The sequence below is a fragment of the Watersipora subatra genome, chromosome 8, assembly GCF_963576615.1.
Source record: "Watersipora subatra chromosome 8, tzWatSuba1.1, whole genome shotgun sequence".
Lineage (NCBI taxonomy): Eukaryota > Metazoa > Bryozoa > Gymnolaemata > Cheilostomatida > Watersiporidae > Watersipora > Watersipora subatra.
The window spans coordinates 28,278,677-28,292,551 of record NC_088715.1 but is presented as its reverse complement, the minus strand read 5'-3'; the positions used below and the strand labels follow the sequence as shown (position 1 = coordinate 28,292,551).

Below are 13,875 nucleotides of genomic sequence, written 5' to 3'. Positions count from 1 at the left end.
GTTTAGTACTGATGTGGTCTCTGATGTTTAGTACTGATGTAGTCCCTGATGTTTTGTACTGATGTAGTCTCTGATGTTTAGTACTGATGTAGTCTCTGATGTTTAGTACTAATGTGATCTTTGATGTTTGGTACTGATGTAGTCTTTGATGTTTAGTACTGATGTAGTCCCTGATGTTTAGTACTGATGTGGTCTCTGATGTTTAGTACTGATGTGGTCTCTGATGTTTAGTACTGATGTGGTCTCTGATGTTTAGTACTGATGTAGTCTCTGATGTTTAGTACTGATGTGATCTCTGATGTTTAGTACTGATCTGGTCTCTGATGTTTAGTACTGATGTAGTCTCTGATGTTTAGTACTGATGTGGTCTCTGATGTTTAGTACTGATGTGGTCCCTGATGTTTAGTACTGATGTAGTCTCTGATGTTTAGTACTGATGTGATCTTTGATGTTTGGTACTGATGTAGTCTCTGATGTTTAGTACTGATGTGGTCTCTGATATTTGGTGCTGATGTGGTCTCTGATGTTTGGTACTGATGTGATCTCTGATGTTTGGTACTGATGTGATCTCTGATGTTTAGTACTGATATGGTCTCTGACGTTTAATACTGACGTGGTCTCTGATATTTGGTACCTAGAGCAATTTATATGAGTTTATGAAAAAACAAGTAGGTCTGTTCTGTTCGGTTGAATAATCTATAAAATGGCAGCTTTTTAGCATTTATGAAAAATTGATATTTGTTGAGGCTCTTTGAGGTTTCTCAACTTGAAACCAATTTGTGGTAGAAAACTGTAAAAGAAAATGAGCTATGAAAAAGTTTCGTGTTGACTCCTAGGTGCCGACCACAGACTTGACTGTAATTCCAGGCTACAACTGTACCTTAGTGCAAGGAGCCAAGTATCAGCTCCGGACACACTTCAATTGGCTAATCATGAGAAATTGTGTCATGCGGCTCAGTTTATGCATTTTTAATAAGATATTCAATCTTCTGCACGTGCGTTAGTTAGACCAGTTTTACTGTACGGTCACGCGCAGGAGGTCACAGAAACTGAGAGATTAGGATACGAAAAGGAGACGAGCTCATCATGCTCTACACTTGTGTGATTTTGTCTGCTTCGATTCTAGGTATGTTGTTTAACGTCTTTATCCGTTGCAGCCATGTTACCAGTTGCTCTAAATCTCACATAGCACCTGCTTGCAAATGTCACCTACTTTTCATTTCACCTGCCAGTATTCTACTAATAGCAAGATCAACCGTAGCTAATTCAGAGATTGGCTGTAGCTAACTAAATAGTGGTACTTTCTGTATTTTGCCGGCTTATTAAACCAAAGGCTAAAAGCCGTCTCTACTTGTTATCATTCAAACAAGATTTTTGTCTACTTCGGTCATCAACAATAGGACATATTTTGTTATAATGTATTTTTGTTGGCAAAGCTATATTGTCCAGTACAAATCATGTTAGACACTTGCAAAAAGCCTCAATCTTTCAAACAGTTTTCATGGTCTAAAATTAAGAAAATCACATTAACTTTAGAAGTCTGTAATCAATTAGCCCTTTTAAAAACTATTATCAGCAAACTTTTGCATAGATGATGTCATGAGAATAACAATGATGCCTAATATGGAATGCAGGTGATTATAGCGTTATGTCAATTTCAACAGGCATTTCTTGTTCAGCGTGGATGCCCAAAAAAGTTTTAAGTTAACAAAAAGATTTCTAACAACTAACAACTAACTGGAACATCTGTTGGTAGACTTTCACAAAAACTCATCCAACCTTAGCCTAAACATTGTTCACTAGATGTAATCTAGTAAAATGTATCTACTATATGTCAGTAATTATTATATCATGCGCTTATTTACAGATGAACAGATTCCTTTTGTTGTGTTAAACTTTAGTGAGTTAATTCAAGAGTACATAGACTGAAATGTGTCTGAAAAGGGACAAAACTGCAAATAATGGAAATGTTCTCCAACAAATACATGTATATTAAAAGATAATATTCTTAGATACCCTTTTTCAGACGTTGGCCCAGTAAATGTATGTCAGACCAGCAATATATAGGATTCTGGTAAAAAGCTTTCACATATGTTTCAGACTACAGAACTATTGTCTCACTTTTCTGTACCTGGAAAAATACAGAATAATTTCTTTAATGCAGATTATAGGACTGGAAAACAAGTTTTCAGAAACAGCTCTTTTCTTCATTGCTACATGAGAAGAGTATTTTAGTGTCAAGAGTAACAGAAAGACTGTTTCAACTTTTTTGTTTTACCCAATGTTTGCATAGATTTTTGCATTTTTGTATTTTTTTTCACATAGCATCTGAGTGCAACGTAGAAGTCTATGGCACCTCTGAAATAAAGCCTACAGCATTAAAATGTCTTCTCTGAACAGGAGATAAGTGTCATCTTATGATGCAAGCTGGAATGTCATGGCAGGCATGGCCACCCATACTCTGTGATATATTTCTGCTAAGCAAATGTTATAAAATCTGATATGCCTTGCAGGTGTCTCATGCATTGACTATTCTAAAATACTGGAAGATTTACACAATGGAGGATTGGTGAGTGAGAGAGTGAAGAGATCTATCCATCAGACTCCGACTATCACAGGTGCAGATTACACTCTCTGTGTCTAGCTATTTAGCTGTAGCGTGAATAGTAGACAGAAAATTTATCAAATCTGTAAACATTCCACACACAATCTTCAAACAATATATAAAGAATTCAAAAAAAATCTATAAACAATATATAAAGAATCTGAAAAAGTTCTATAAAACGTATACCAAAAATCTATAAAGATCTATAGAAATCTATAAAAATCTATAGAAATCTATAAAAATCTATAAAAAAAAGTCTATAAACAATGTAAAAAAATCTATAAAAAAAATCTATAGAAAAGCTATAAAAAGTCTATAAACAATATATAAACAGTCTATAAACAATCTATAGACAATTTGTTAACTTTAGGTTATATTGATTAATTTGGTCAAGAAGCTCTAAAAACATAAAATACCTCGAAGCATGAATATGTGAGACTTGCACCTAGTCCAGAGTACGTCTTGTATCTCTAAGGATAATTTAGAGTATTTATAACAAGTTAATACCATCCGAGGATGTAGCCGTCCGAGGATGTAGCCGTCCGAGGATGTAGCCGTCCGAGGATGTAGCCGTCCGAGGGTGTAGCCATCCTCAACAGCTACATCTACTATATACATAGGTACTGTTTTCATCTGTATGTGTGTGCATGCCCTCCAAGACCTAGTATGTCTTCTTTGCTTACAACAAACAGAAGCAGTGCATGTTTTTAAGAACCATTGCTGCACAAACAATGTCTATGTGATCTTGGCTGAACATGTCTGAGTCTAGCGACAAGAAAACCACAACGACCGGAGACATGTCCAGTTGCAGAGACAATATAAAGTTGAATATCATTCCTGTCACCACCAGTGGCCTTTTTGGGAGTTGAACCCCCAACCTGTTGTTTGCAGATCCACCAGACAACAGCTGTTCTCTATATAGTTACTGTGGTTCTATATAACTCTATAGCTACTGTATTTACTCGCTGTGAACAATTTTAAATATATAAATACGGTCAAACATGTTTTTAGGTAAATAATTATATAATGCTTATGGAATCATCCTTATATAAATCATTTAGGCATCGCTATCGTTCAATTTCAGTATGACATTACGGGCCTGCATAAATTCACTGGAGACTGGAGACATGTCCAGTTGCAGAGATAATATAAAGTTGGATGACATTCCTGTCACCACCAGTGGCCTTTTTGGGAGTTGAACCCCCAACCTGTTGTTTGCAGCTCGGAGGTTTTAGTCTACTAGGCCTCGCCTGCTGTGGAATGTAGTAGTAATATACATGAAAATCTTTGTAAGTGTAACGGCTTTACGGAGGAATGAGCATGAGGCATGATGAAAAGTTACGGTCTGGCAACGTCATGTCCTCAACAGCTAGCCACCTGCTTTATCAGTTAGTCAACTTGTAATTAATGCTTGAAAATACGTTCCTCACATCTAGAAACATAATTAATTACTCTATATTAAGCAATTGCTAGAAATATCCTAGTGACTTTAGGTGGACATCTTACAGCACTGAAGCTATATATAGCCTTTCTGACGCCTACATGTACAATAGGTCACCTTCGGGTAAAAATTTATGCAAAATTTTAGATAGGATCTAACCACCTTTACGCCTTTATCCGTGTTTCATGCTTGAATGATTCGGATGTACCTTCTGGACCTGAGACATTGTTTCATCCATTTTAGTCTGGTAGATCCTGCGCTAGACCAATAATTGAGATAGTCTTCTGAGGTGGTTGTTACTAGGTTATATCCTGGGAGACCTTTGAAGTTTAATTTTGTTAGCCAACAGAGCTATGAATCAACGTTCATTAGCACACATTAACTCATTACTGATCAGTAGATATCAGTACATAAGCACTGATATCCTAACTCAGTAACCATCCTATTTGCTACTGATAATTTGGTCTTTCTATCATGACTAGTACTCTAGCAATTCTGTGTGCTGTGAGAGACCATCATGGGTAACAACTATGTGCACAATTATTCCACTATGTAACAAGATGGTTGTTATTATTAATACTAGTACCCTGATAGTCTAGTGTGCTGTGAGAGATCGTCATGGGTAATAACTCTTAAACACACAAAGGCAGTCGAGTGGCTGAGTCATTGCCTGGCAATGTTCTTTTGCAAGTTTCACTATCAGGGTTTAAATCTCGTGCAGGGAACTCTTTTTTTGAATGCTTCTAGCTTGTCATTGGACAAACGGATGGATACGGCTCTTATTATAGTAAAATTTACGATCTCCACCACTTTTTCACCTAAAGCAACACACAAGTAGTTCACTTACTCAGAGATAGGCCCGATCAGAGCTTCCTCTAGGGACACTTCTAAAAAACTTTTATCATGGGGCACATTCAGTAGTTTGAGAAAATTAGTCTCACCGCCAAGTGGACCACGTAACAATAGTATTAAACTTTTATACATAATCATAGCCTAGCATGTGGATTAGTGGTAGCTAGTCTTACAGTTTCGATTCATTGTTTATCAAACAGAGATTTGCCTACCCTTGTAAAACCATCTGGTAAACATAAAAGTACATGTTATTCTAAACAACTATTACACCAGATGTAACCTCTATTAAAAATTTTAATAGAAGGACGAAAGATTATATAACTTGGTAAAAGTGTCTCAGTATTTATAAATAAATATGTTAAAACATTATGTAAAATGCCCGTAGAAGTAATAATATACTTGAAAAAATAAATCGCCAACTTAGGCAAACATTTACAGAAAATATAGAAAACATAAAACTAACTCTAGGAGACGCGATCAACCTTGAAACAAGGAGAAACTTTATGACTAGACATTTTAATACTGAAACTTTTCTCTTTGCATATAAGTAGGGCTTAATAAGTAAAACAAATTAATTCTTTAAATTTTATTGCCTGCATTGAATATTTCTAGCATTTCAACTTCCTGTTTAGCTGTAGCGCATGTACAACTCCTGTCATAGCAGTATTGTAACATATATGACTTGCGCAATGATAGTGTTTTAGACACCAACTAAACGACTAGGTATAGCATCTATGGCAACAGTTCAGTTTAACACTCTCAGACAGGTTACTGTATGCATGTAAAAGGCACTTTCACTAGTGACAGTAGCTGGCATATACTTATTTACCGCAAATAAACATATTGCGGTAGAATTGTCTCAACTCTGACCAATAACCTGCATGTCTATGTCAAGACCTTAGCTGACAAAAAAAGAACTTGACATAAAAATTTGAAAGTTTTATTGTTTGCTATCCACAATCGGGTTATTATGTGATAGTTTCGTTTAGTGTTGAAGTAAATATATATGGGTAATAATTATTTTATCGCAATAGTAAAGGGAGGAAGTTGCAATGTCATGTGACGACTAAGAATCATCAGTCAGTACTACTACTCAGACAGTCAAATATGCCGCTTTAGTTCAAGTTTAATCATTATACATACGATTATTTTGCTATGACAATGGAAGGTTAAGTGGAGAAAGTGTTAGAGTGTTAGACTATAATGTTGGAAGCTGTGGGTTCAAATCCTATTTGTTACATTTTTTTTCTAATATCCAATAGTTGCTTTGGATAGAAGGACTCATATTATAATAAAGAATTCTAATGGTAGAAAATAGCTATAGATATTTATAGCATGAGTTTATATGCACTGCTGTTATTATGACGAGTACAATAACTACTATCAAGGATGGGCACGTAACAAAATTTCAGAAGATTTGGCTGGGAGAATTAACTTAGCTGAAATGTCAATGCTTGCAAGAGCAAATGGCTTCAAGCTGGTTTAGTCAGGCACAACCGATGCTAGCTTTTGATTGGACAGCTATTATTGGCAACTCAAGTTTTCGGCTTGTTTCCACAAGAAGTCAAGTCGGTCACGATTGCGTGTAATCTCTCAAAGGAGTGTGATGTCTGCTTGCATTACTACAAGAAGAGGCTGTTTGTTTTTAAAAGTGTTTTAGCACAAGCCATGTCTCCGGGGTCTTGACTGGCCATGTCTGAGTCCAGTGACCTGGAAACCTCGATGACTAGAGACATGCCCAGTGGCAGAGAATAGGAGAAGCCTGGGTTCCAATCCTGTTACCTTTTTTGGGGAGTTAAACCCTAACCTCAAGTCTACAGGTCAGGAATTCGAGACCACTAGGCCATGATCAAAAATATACCAAATGGAGTTATGACAATAGAATGAAAAGTGTTGCTAATTGTCTGAATTCACCAGTCATACGTGAGCATATTGTATTTCTTCCAAACGTAATTTGCTTCCACTCAGATATGCTCACTTTGTAGGCTTTTGCATGATTACAGTATGATTACAGTATGATTACAGTATGATTACAGTATGGCCATTATTTCTGAGAAATATAATTAAATGATAACAAATTCTTTGATTAGTTGGTTGCTAATATTACCCAAGCTGTTGACATGCTACATGCAAGTAGTTATATTTTGAGGTCTCCTTTGTCACTCGACCAACTGGTGTCATTGTTTCTGCTGACGGACTAATAGGAACCTGTAACGAGGTATTTGGCAAGGAGCTTAACTAAATACTTTGCCACGTGTTCAGATTGATACTACATGTCGTCATACTTTGCTGGCTGCTCCCGTAGAAGCCTTCTATTCCTCCTTATTATATATGCAGTCGCTCACTTCCTTCTGCGTGACCTCAGCATCACCAGATTTCAGTTTTGAAACTCAGAAGCTTTCACTATAACATCCAATCAAATTTTACATGGAAAAATTGTGAAATATCTGGCTTGATTAAAATTTTCGAAACAGGCAATTTAATTGGACAGTCTTTACTCATTTGCATACATTCGTATTTGAGACATAAATGGTAGAGATCCTTTTCTAACAGAAGATACATTGCCTCGGTTGGAATAGCTGTCTCGGCTCTTGGCTGAAACACTTCTACACCCTCTTAACTTGTATTTAAAAGACTAGACTATCACTTTACGCTCTTGTACGACTCAGAAAGAGGATGTAAAACTCAAAGGCTTATCACTCTTTTACTAGAATAATATATTGTCCATTCTGTTAAGTGCTGCTCCAAGCTGGTATCCCTTTGTTTGAAAGACTGATAAAGAAAAATTAGAACGCCTTAAAATAATTATACTTTAATATTGTGTTACCTGATATGGATAGTTACGACCAGCCTATAAAGACCCTTAATGCTGATGAGCTAAATGTATCATCAGACATTCGCTGTTTAAAATACTCATTTCGTATTCCTAATCCGCCTAACCATCAATTATATTTCTACTTATCAAGGATATTCGCTACAGCTTATACCAATCTCCAACACCTTGCCATTTTACTTTATAGAACAGATGGTTATAGGCTGATGATAGCCTGTGATATAAAACTTGTGGGTTTCTGCCCACACCACCCTTTATAATGGCAGGTGGTAGGACTTTGTGGTTCAGCATAAATATAGGACTCAGCCCCTCCCTTTGAGAGAATAGATGAGTCATCAGAGAGATACGCATGATAATAGAGAGTATACTTTGTCTATTTAATTATTACTGCCAGCTAATAAATTCACAAGGAGTAATACTGAGAAATATCTTCCACCACTGCATGTCATCTAACGTACAGAACTATGTAATTAGAAAATCTGCATCTTTTTGCCAATTTGTTAGGAAGCTATTTAATGTTTTTGAAACACAAAAAAAAACATTTAAGGAATATTCTAAAAAAGCTTCATTTTTAAAGCTGTTTGCAGGTGATAAACCAAAAGATACAGAACCAGAGCTTTACGTATTAACAGTTTAATAATAATTGACAATTAATAAATAAAAATGATAATAATGATTAATAATAATTAAATATCATCTGATGTTTAGCGAAAATTATAATAACCGCTGCTGAGATTAGCTGGGGAGAATACAGCGAGAATAGTGCTAACATAGCCACCAAGTGTAACTTAATGTTGAATTATTTTCATTTGAAAATAATAAGTTTTTTAATAGAGTTTGTCTGACAACAATTTATTAGGCTATTGTTTTTGTGCGGTGTCACGAATTCCTGCATAAGAATGGGCGCATAGCAAATTATAATGATGCTAACTAGTTTGCAGCTAGTTTGAAAGTGGTGACACGAGATTTGGTACCAGTCATAACAAGTATCAATTTTTTTATTTTTAGATTTATACCAAAGCTAAATATTGATCAACTTTTTTATTTTTCCTCTTTAATTCACAACTCTGCCTACATAACGCTGTCTATATGATAACACATAGACTTCAGCCAATATAGCTGGGGACAGAATAGTCTGTGAGAGTGGAGTTTAAAAAGGTTTAATGAGGGCCCCTGTTTGAGCACGTGTATGAGGTTTTAGGACTATAGCATAACTTTGTGACTAGTTAACAAAAGGAAAGGTCTGCTAGAATTCAGTTCTGAGTAGGGCTATTTAAAGTTCTAATTAATTCTTACGGATTATTCCGGCAACAGTTCAGGTAACAGCCGTTGAATCGTAACTTGGTTCATTGCTTCCTATTGGCTTTCCTATTGGACAGTAGATAATCACTTTCTAGTTAGTGTCTAGCCTGTGTACCCTTCCCATTGATATTTGGAGACAGCTGTTTACAAGAACATTGCACCAGTGTTTCAGGGACTGCAAAAGTACAAGGTACCTAAGTGGTTAGGTGCCTGCACCTAGCCACTGGAGTTACACTTTGCAGTTGTTTTAAAATCATTTTGGATTTTAAAAACTTCAAATTAGTAATTCAATAAATAATAATCAATTACTTAACTATTATTTTATTTATCATAAAACGTGATTCTTGATTTTTCGAGCAAATAATTTGTAACAATATTTGAACGTGTTAAAAGTGGGCTTGCTATTAGGCTGATTAGCCAATGCGATGCAAGGGATGCAAAAAAAATGCAACATAAAAGTCAACATCCTGTACCAATGTACCATCTGCCAATGCTAGATGCACCCGCCACATACACTGGTGTCAGAAGTTCACATGTGTTATTACTTTTTCAAAGAGATTATTGTAATTAATTGTTACCTATCAGTAGTAACTGTTTAGATGGGTTCTGACTGCATTGGTAATATAGCATGCTACATTAGACAACTACTACATGGTAACAAAGCATCCGTATGGTGCTAACAGTAGTATGTAGAAATGTGTTTCAGTTTCCGGCAAATAAATTTCCAAGTGCCTCTTCTGGCAAACTGATTTCTGAAATTTTTACTATAGTAACAGCCGTATTCATCTATCCGTATGTACAGAGCCACTCTAAGAGTGTTAGGAAAAAAGATTGCACCACACAGGGAATTGAAACCTAATATTCAAATTATCAACCTAGTACATCACCTCTGCTCCACTCGACCGTTCTTTCACACTTGAGAGTAACTATGTACATACTTATTACACACTACGGTCTCTCACATGGCACAACACTGTCAGAGTACTAGTTGAAATAATGAAGCTGTCAGCCTGATATGAATGATCATAATGTAACTAAAGCTACCCCCTGTACATTGAAAAGATGCACATCATTGCTTTGATCATTGCAGTCATTGCTTTGAAAATTTTGTAAAGTCTTTCACAAGTGAAGGTCAAAGACACTAAAGTAACGGTTGTTGACTGGCTTTCTGCTTTTCATGGAATAATATAGTGCTGCAGAATTACTATTTTGAGTGTTTTGAGGGAAGAGTAAGACGTTCTTCACCAAGCCAGAGTCAAGAAATGATTAATTGCAAGTGGCAGCTGTAGACAGTCATCCTGTAATTCCTGCATAACATTTTGACAGCAAATATGAACCTGATTGCAATATAATTGGGCTGAAGCGAGCCAAGCAGGATTTAAACTGTCAACCATATCAGATTACAATCCATAATCATTAGACGGAGAACCTAAACAAATAACCTCAGATTCCCAGACACAATATGACTAATAAATATATAGTATTCATACTACTTTATTGGTAATAATTACATTTTATTATAACAAGAATCTTAAAGGAGGGCGACAGTTAGTCAATCGAATAAAATAAATAGTTTGACATAGGGTGGAGGATTTCCCCCGCACCTCCTTGACTGCCTTCACGCCTAAAATCAAAGAAACAACGCGGTATGTTTCTAGTTCAGAATATACATTGGCTTTACTTGAACACAGTGTAGAACATGTATTGACAAAAAGAGCAAACACACTTTTACTATCTTGGCCTTTGCTTGGTATTTATAAAGTTCTTGTGGGACCCTTGCTTCCTTCTGAGTTGGTTTTGAAGGGATTCTCAAGGCGGGCCGACTCGAGCTGAATCGGCATTCCGTTTGCCTGAATTCCATCAAAATACCTTTTTCCGTTATGAGAACGGATACTAGGCAAAAGATTGTCTGACCAGTCTTTAGCCCCCATCGATTAATCTGCAAGTTTCATGGAAATATTATCTTTACTATAATAAGAGTCGTGTCTGTCTATCCAACTGTTTCAAGCTACGTTCTCAGGTTGTGAAAAAAGATTGTGTTATTCAGGATTCGAACTCATGACACTTCGCTAGACAGTTGCACACATTTGCAATCTTCACCAATCATTGGCATTCTAGGATTACAAAATAATTCTACTAATACTTATTCTCTGTGCTGTATTGGTTTATTTGACAATCCCTGTTAGTCTTCTGGTTAAGGGACGCGTGTCTATGCCCAACATCTCAAAGTGGAACTCATGCTAAAGTGTTTCAGCATACTAACATGCATTTGTAGGCCTAAGGTCTGGAGGCTGTCCATTGGGATTGAGCTCTTCACATTCAATCAAGAAGAGATCGTTGGACAACCACCTGTCAGCTGAGCAAGTTCTATTAGTGATATCAGACCTCAGCCAACGTGATGGGTGTGTACACTGCTTACATTCTCAGAGCCAAAGGCTATGGTGATAAAAGTGTACTAGTTTATGAATAGCTTGTATCTTAATAATTTTCAGATGCTCACGATTTTTACTGGGTAAAGCTGTAAGCTAGTAAGGAGACTGAGGCTAGGAAGAGGGTTATATCGTAAACTGTTTGGATTGTAAAGCATACCAAGTCTAAATAGAACCTTGTTGACAGTTTTACCAGTTGCAAGAGCATTAGTAGACAATTACTTTACTGTACCAGTGTGGAGTTATCCTCCAAATATGTTAAGTATTTTTGCACTGCCTCTTTCATTAAAGTAAGGTTTAGAAATTTTTAAATAAATAAAAAAACATGGCAAAATTGTGTTGCCTTTATTTCCTTTAAAATGTGAGTTAGTTTTTTTCCAAAGTCAATTTTATTTCAAGTGATTTTTAAATAGGCCACTCCAAAGTGTTGTCTCGTCTGTAGAAAAAAGCGATGCATTTATAAATTGATGGATAAACAAGCCAGAAACATAAACTAGTGTTGAACTAAAGCTAAGAATAGACTAAGAACCAAAAGAATACTGAACTAAATGAACATAAACTATTATAAGAATGGACTAAAGCTTCAATAGATCTAACCTATTTTCTCTAGGCTGACCTTCAAAAGGGTCACGTTACATATATTCAACATGGTTGACTTTGTAATATTTGCAGATATTCAAGTGCAATGAAGAAAATAAGACGCTCTGTGGACTTTAGGCAATTGGCTTGCGCAGATGGGTGGACACCATGCGACCCGCAGTACAAGTACAGAACTATAGTAAGAAATTAAACTAAATTTCAGCTTAAGCTATGCGTTTTAAGTTGTTTTCATTACTCATTTATATAACTTTTTTGCTTAGTTTAACCAATAAACAACATTTAAATGTTATTATTTACGTAATTTATTATTTATGTCATTATTTAGTATAAATTTGCAACCAGCTGTGACGATGAACTGTGCTGATATAACCCTTTCCTTTGTGTTGGTAGGGCATTCACACTGGTGCCAGATTGAGGCTGTAAAACTAAAATAGAGTCTGTTTACATTACTTTGACAGAGAGAGCAATGCTTATGCAGGCAATTATCTATTTGCGTAAAACACGAGGTAAAGATGATAAAGATTTTTTATAAGTTTATATTAATTGAGGTTGCAAAACAAAGACCGCTTTAAATAGATTTCTGATCAACAGAAATAAAAAGAGGCAGTCTCATGGATGAATAATGATATAAATCAGAAGGACAAACTTCACTAGTCACTCTTAAAGCTTGGTTCAAATTGGGTGATTTTCAGACAAGGACAGACTTTACTGGGCACTCTTAAAGCTTGGTTCAAATTGGTTGATTTTCAGACAAGGACAGACTTTACTGGGCACTCTTAAAGCTTGGTTCAAATTGGTTGATTTTCAGACAAGGACAGACTTTACTGGGCACTCTTAAAGCTTGGTTCAAATTGGTTGATTTTCACCAGGAAACAAATAAAGATGTATGTACGAGCAAGCAAACATTTTCGTCTGCATCCCATGTTGGTATACGTTAACAATGACTTATTTTAACTAGGCTTATCTACTAGTTGCTTGGAGTTAACTTGCCAGCCATGGCCAACTACTTATCCATGCTCTAAACATATAAATAATCACCAGAAACTAAAATATAGAACGAATTAACGATTATTTAATACTACCAGAAAATACCATATTTTAGGGGGAAATGCTGCAGCTGTGAAATGTTTACTAACAGCTAAATGGTTTCAACTAGAAGTGACTGATGTACTAAGAGAAATTGTTAGAGTGTTTATGAGTCACTAAAAACCTTGTTGAACTTTGACTTCTGATTGGTTACCTTCACTTGTATTGGTTAATTGTGTTGATATCTACACTTCTATTGGTTAATTGTGTCACTGCCTGTGCTTGTATTAGTTAATCGTGTTGCTATTTACACTTGTACTGGTTAGTTGTGTCACTGCCTGTGCTTGTATTGGTTGACTGTGTTGTTACCTGTGCTCGCATTGGTTGACTGTGTTGTTACCTGTGCTTGTATTGGTTGACTGTGTTGTTACCTGTGCTTGTATTGGTTGACTGTGTTGTTACCTGTGCTTGTATTGGTTGATTGTGTTGTTACCTGTGCTTGTATTGGTTGACTGTGTTGCAATTTTTTAGAAAAGATAAACTACATTATTTGGCTTCATGCAGTAGCCATATTTACTCTCAGACAATGTATCTAAAGCAGTGGTTTTTAACCTGGGTTCTATCAAGCCCTAGGGGTTTGCTGAATAAATCTCAGGTTTCCGGTAGAGATCTCTCGGAGGTGACTGCAGAGGTCACACTGATTTACAATGTCATGCTATCATGAAAGACATGTAACTTGTTGTGAGTTCTCGCATTGTATTGGTTTTTTCTTTGAATACACTGATAT

At 36.0% G+C, this 13,875-nt stretch overlaps 1 protein-coding gene across 1 annotated transcript in view; it reads left to right on the top strand.

The window, feature by feature from the left end:
- Positions 1-1,009: 1,009 nt before the first annotated feature.
- LOC137401604 (probable oxidoreductase PXDNL) overlaps positions 1,010-13,875 on the top strand; it is a 29,210-nt gene continuing 16,344 nt past the window's right edge. Inside the window, exons 1-4 of the mRNA XM_068088036.1 lie at positions 1,010-1,126; positions 2,514-2,618; positions 11,309-11,435; positions 12,135-12,240. Coding sequence (XP_067944137.1) covers positions 1,087-1,126; positions 2,514-2,618; positions 11,309-11,435; positions 12,135-12,240 — 378 coding nt within the window. The 5' untranslated portion in view covers positions 1,010-1,086. The remainder of the gene's footprint in view (positions 1,127-2,513; positions 2,619-11,308; positions 11,436-12,134; positions 12,241-13,875) is intronic.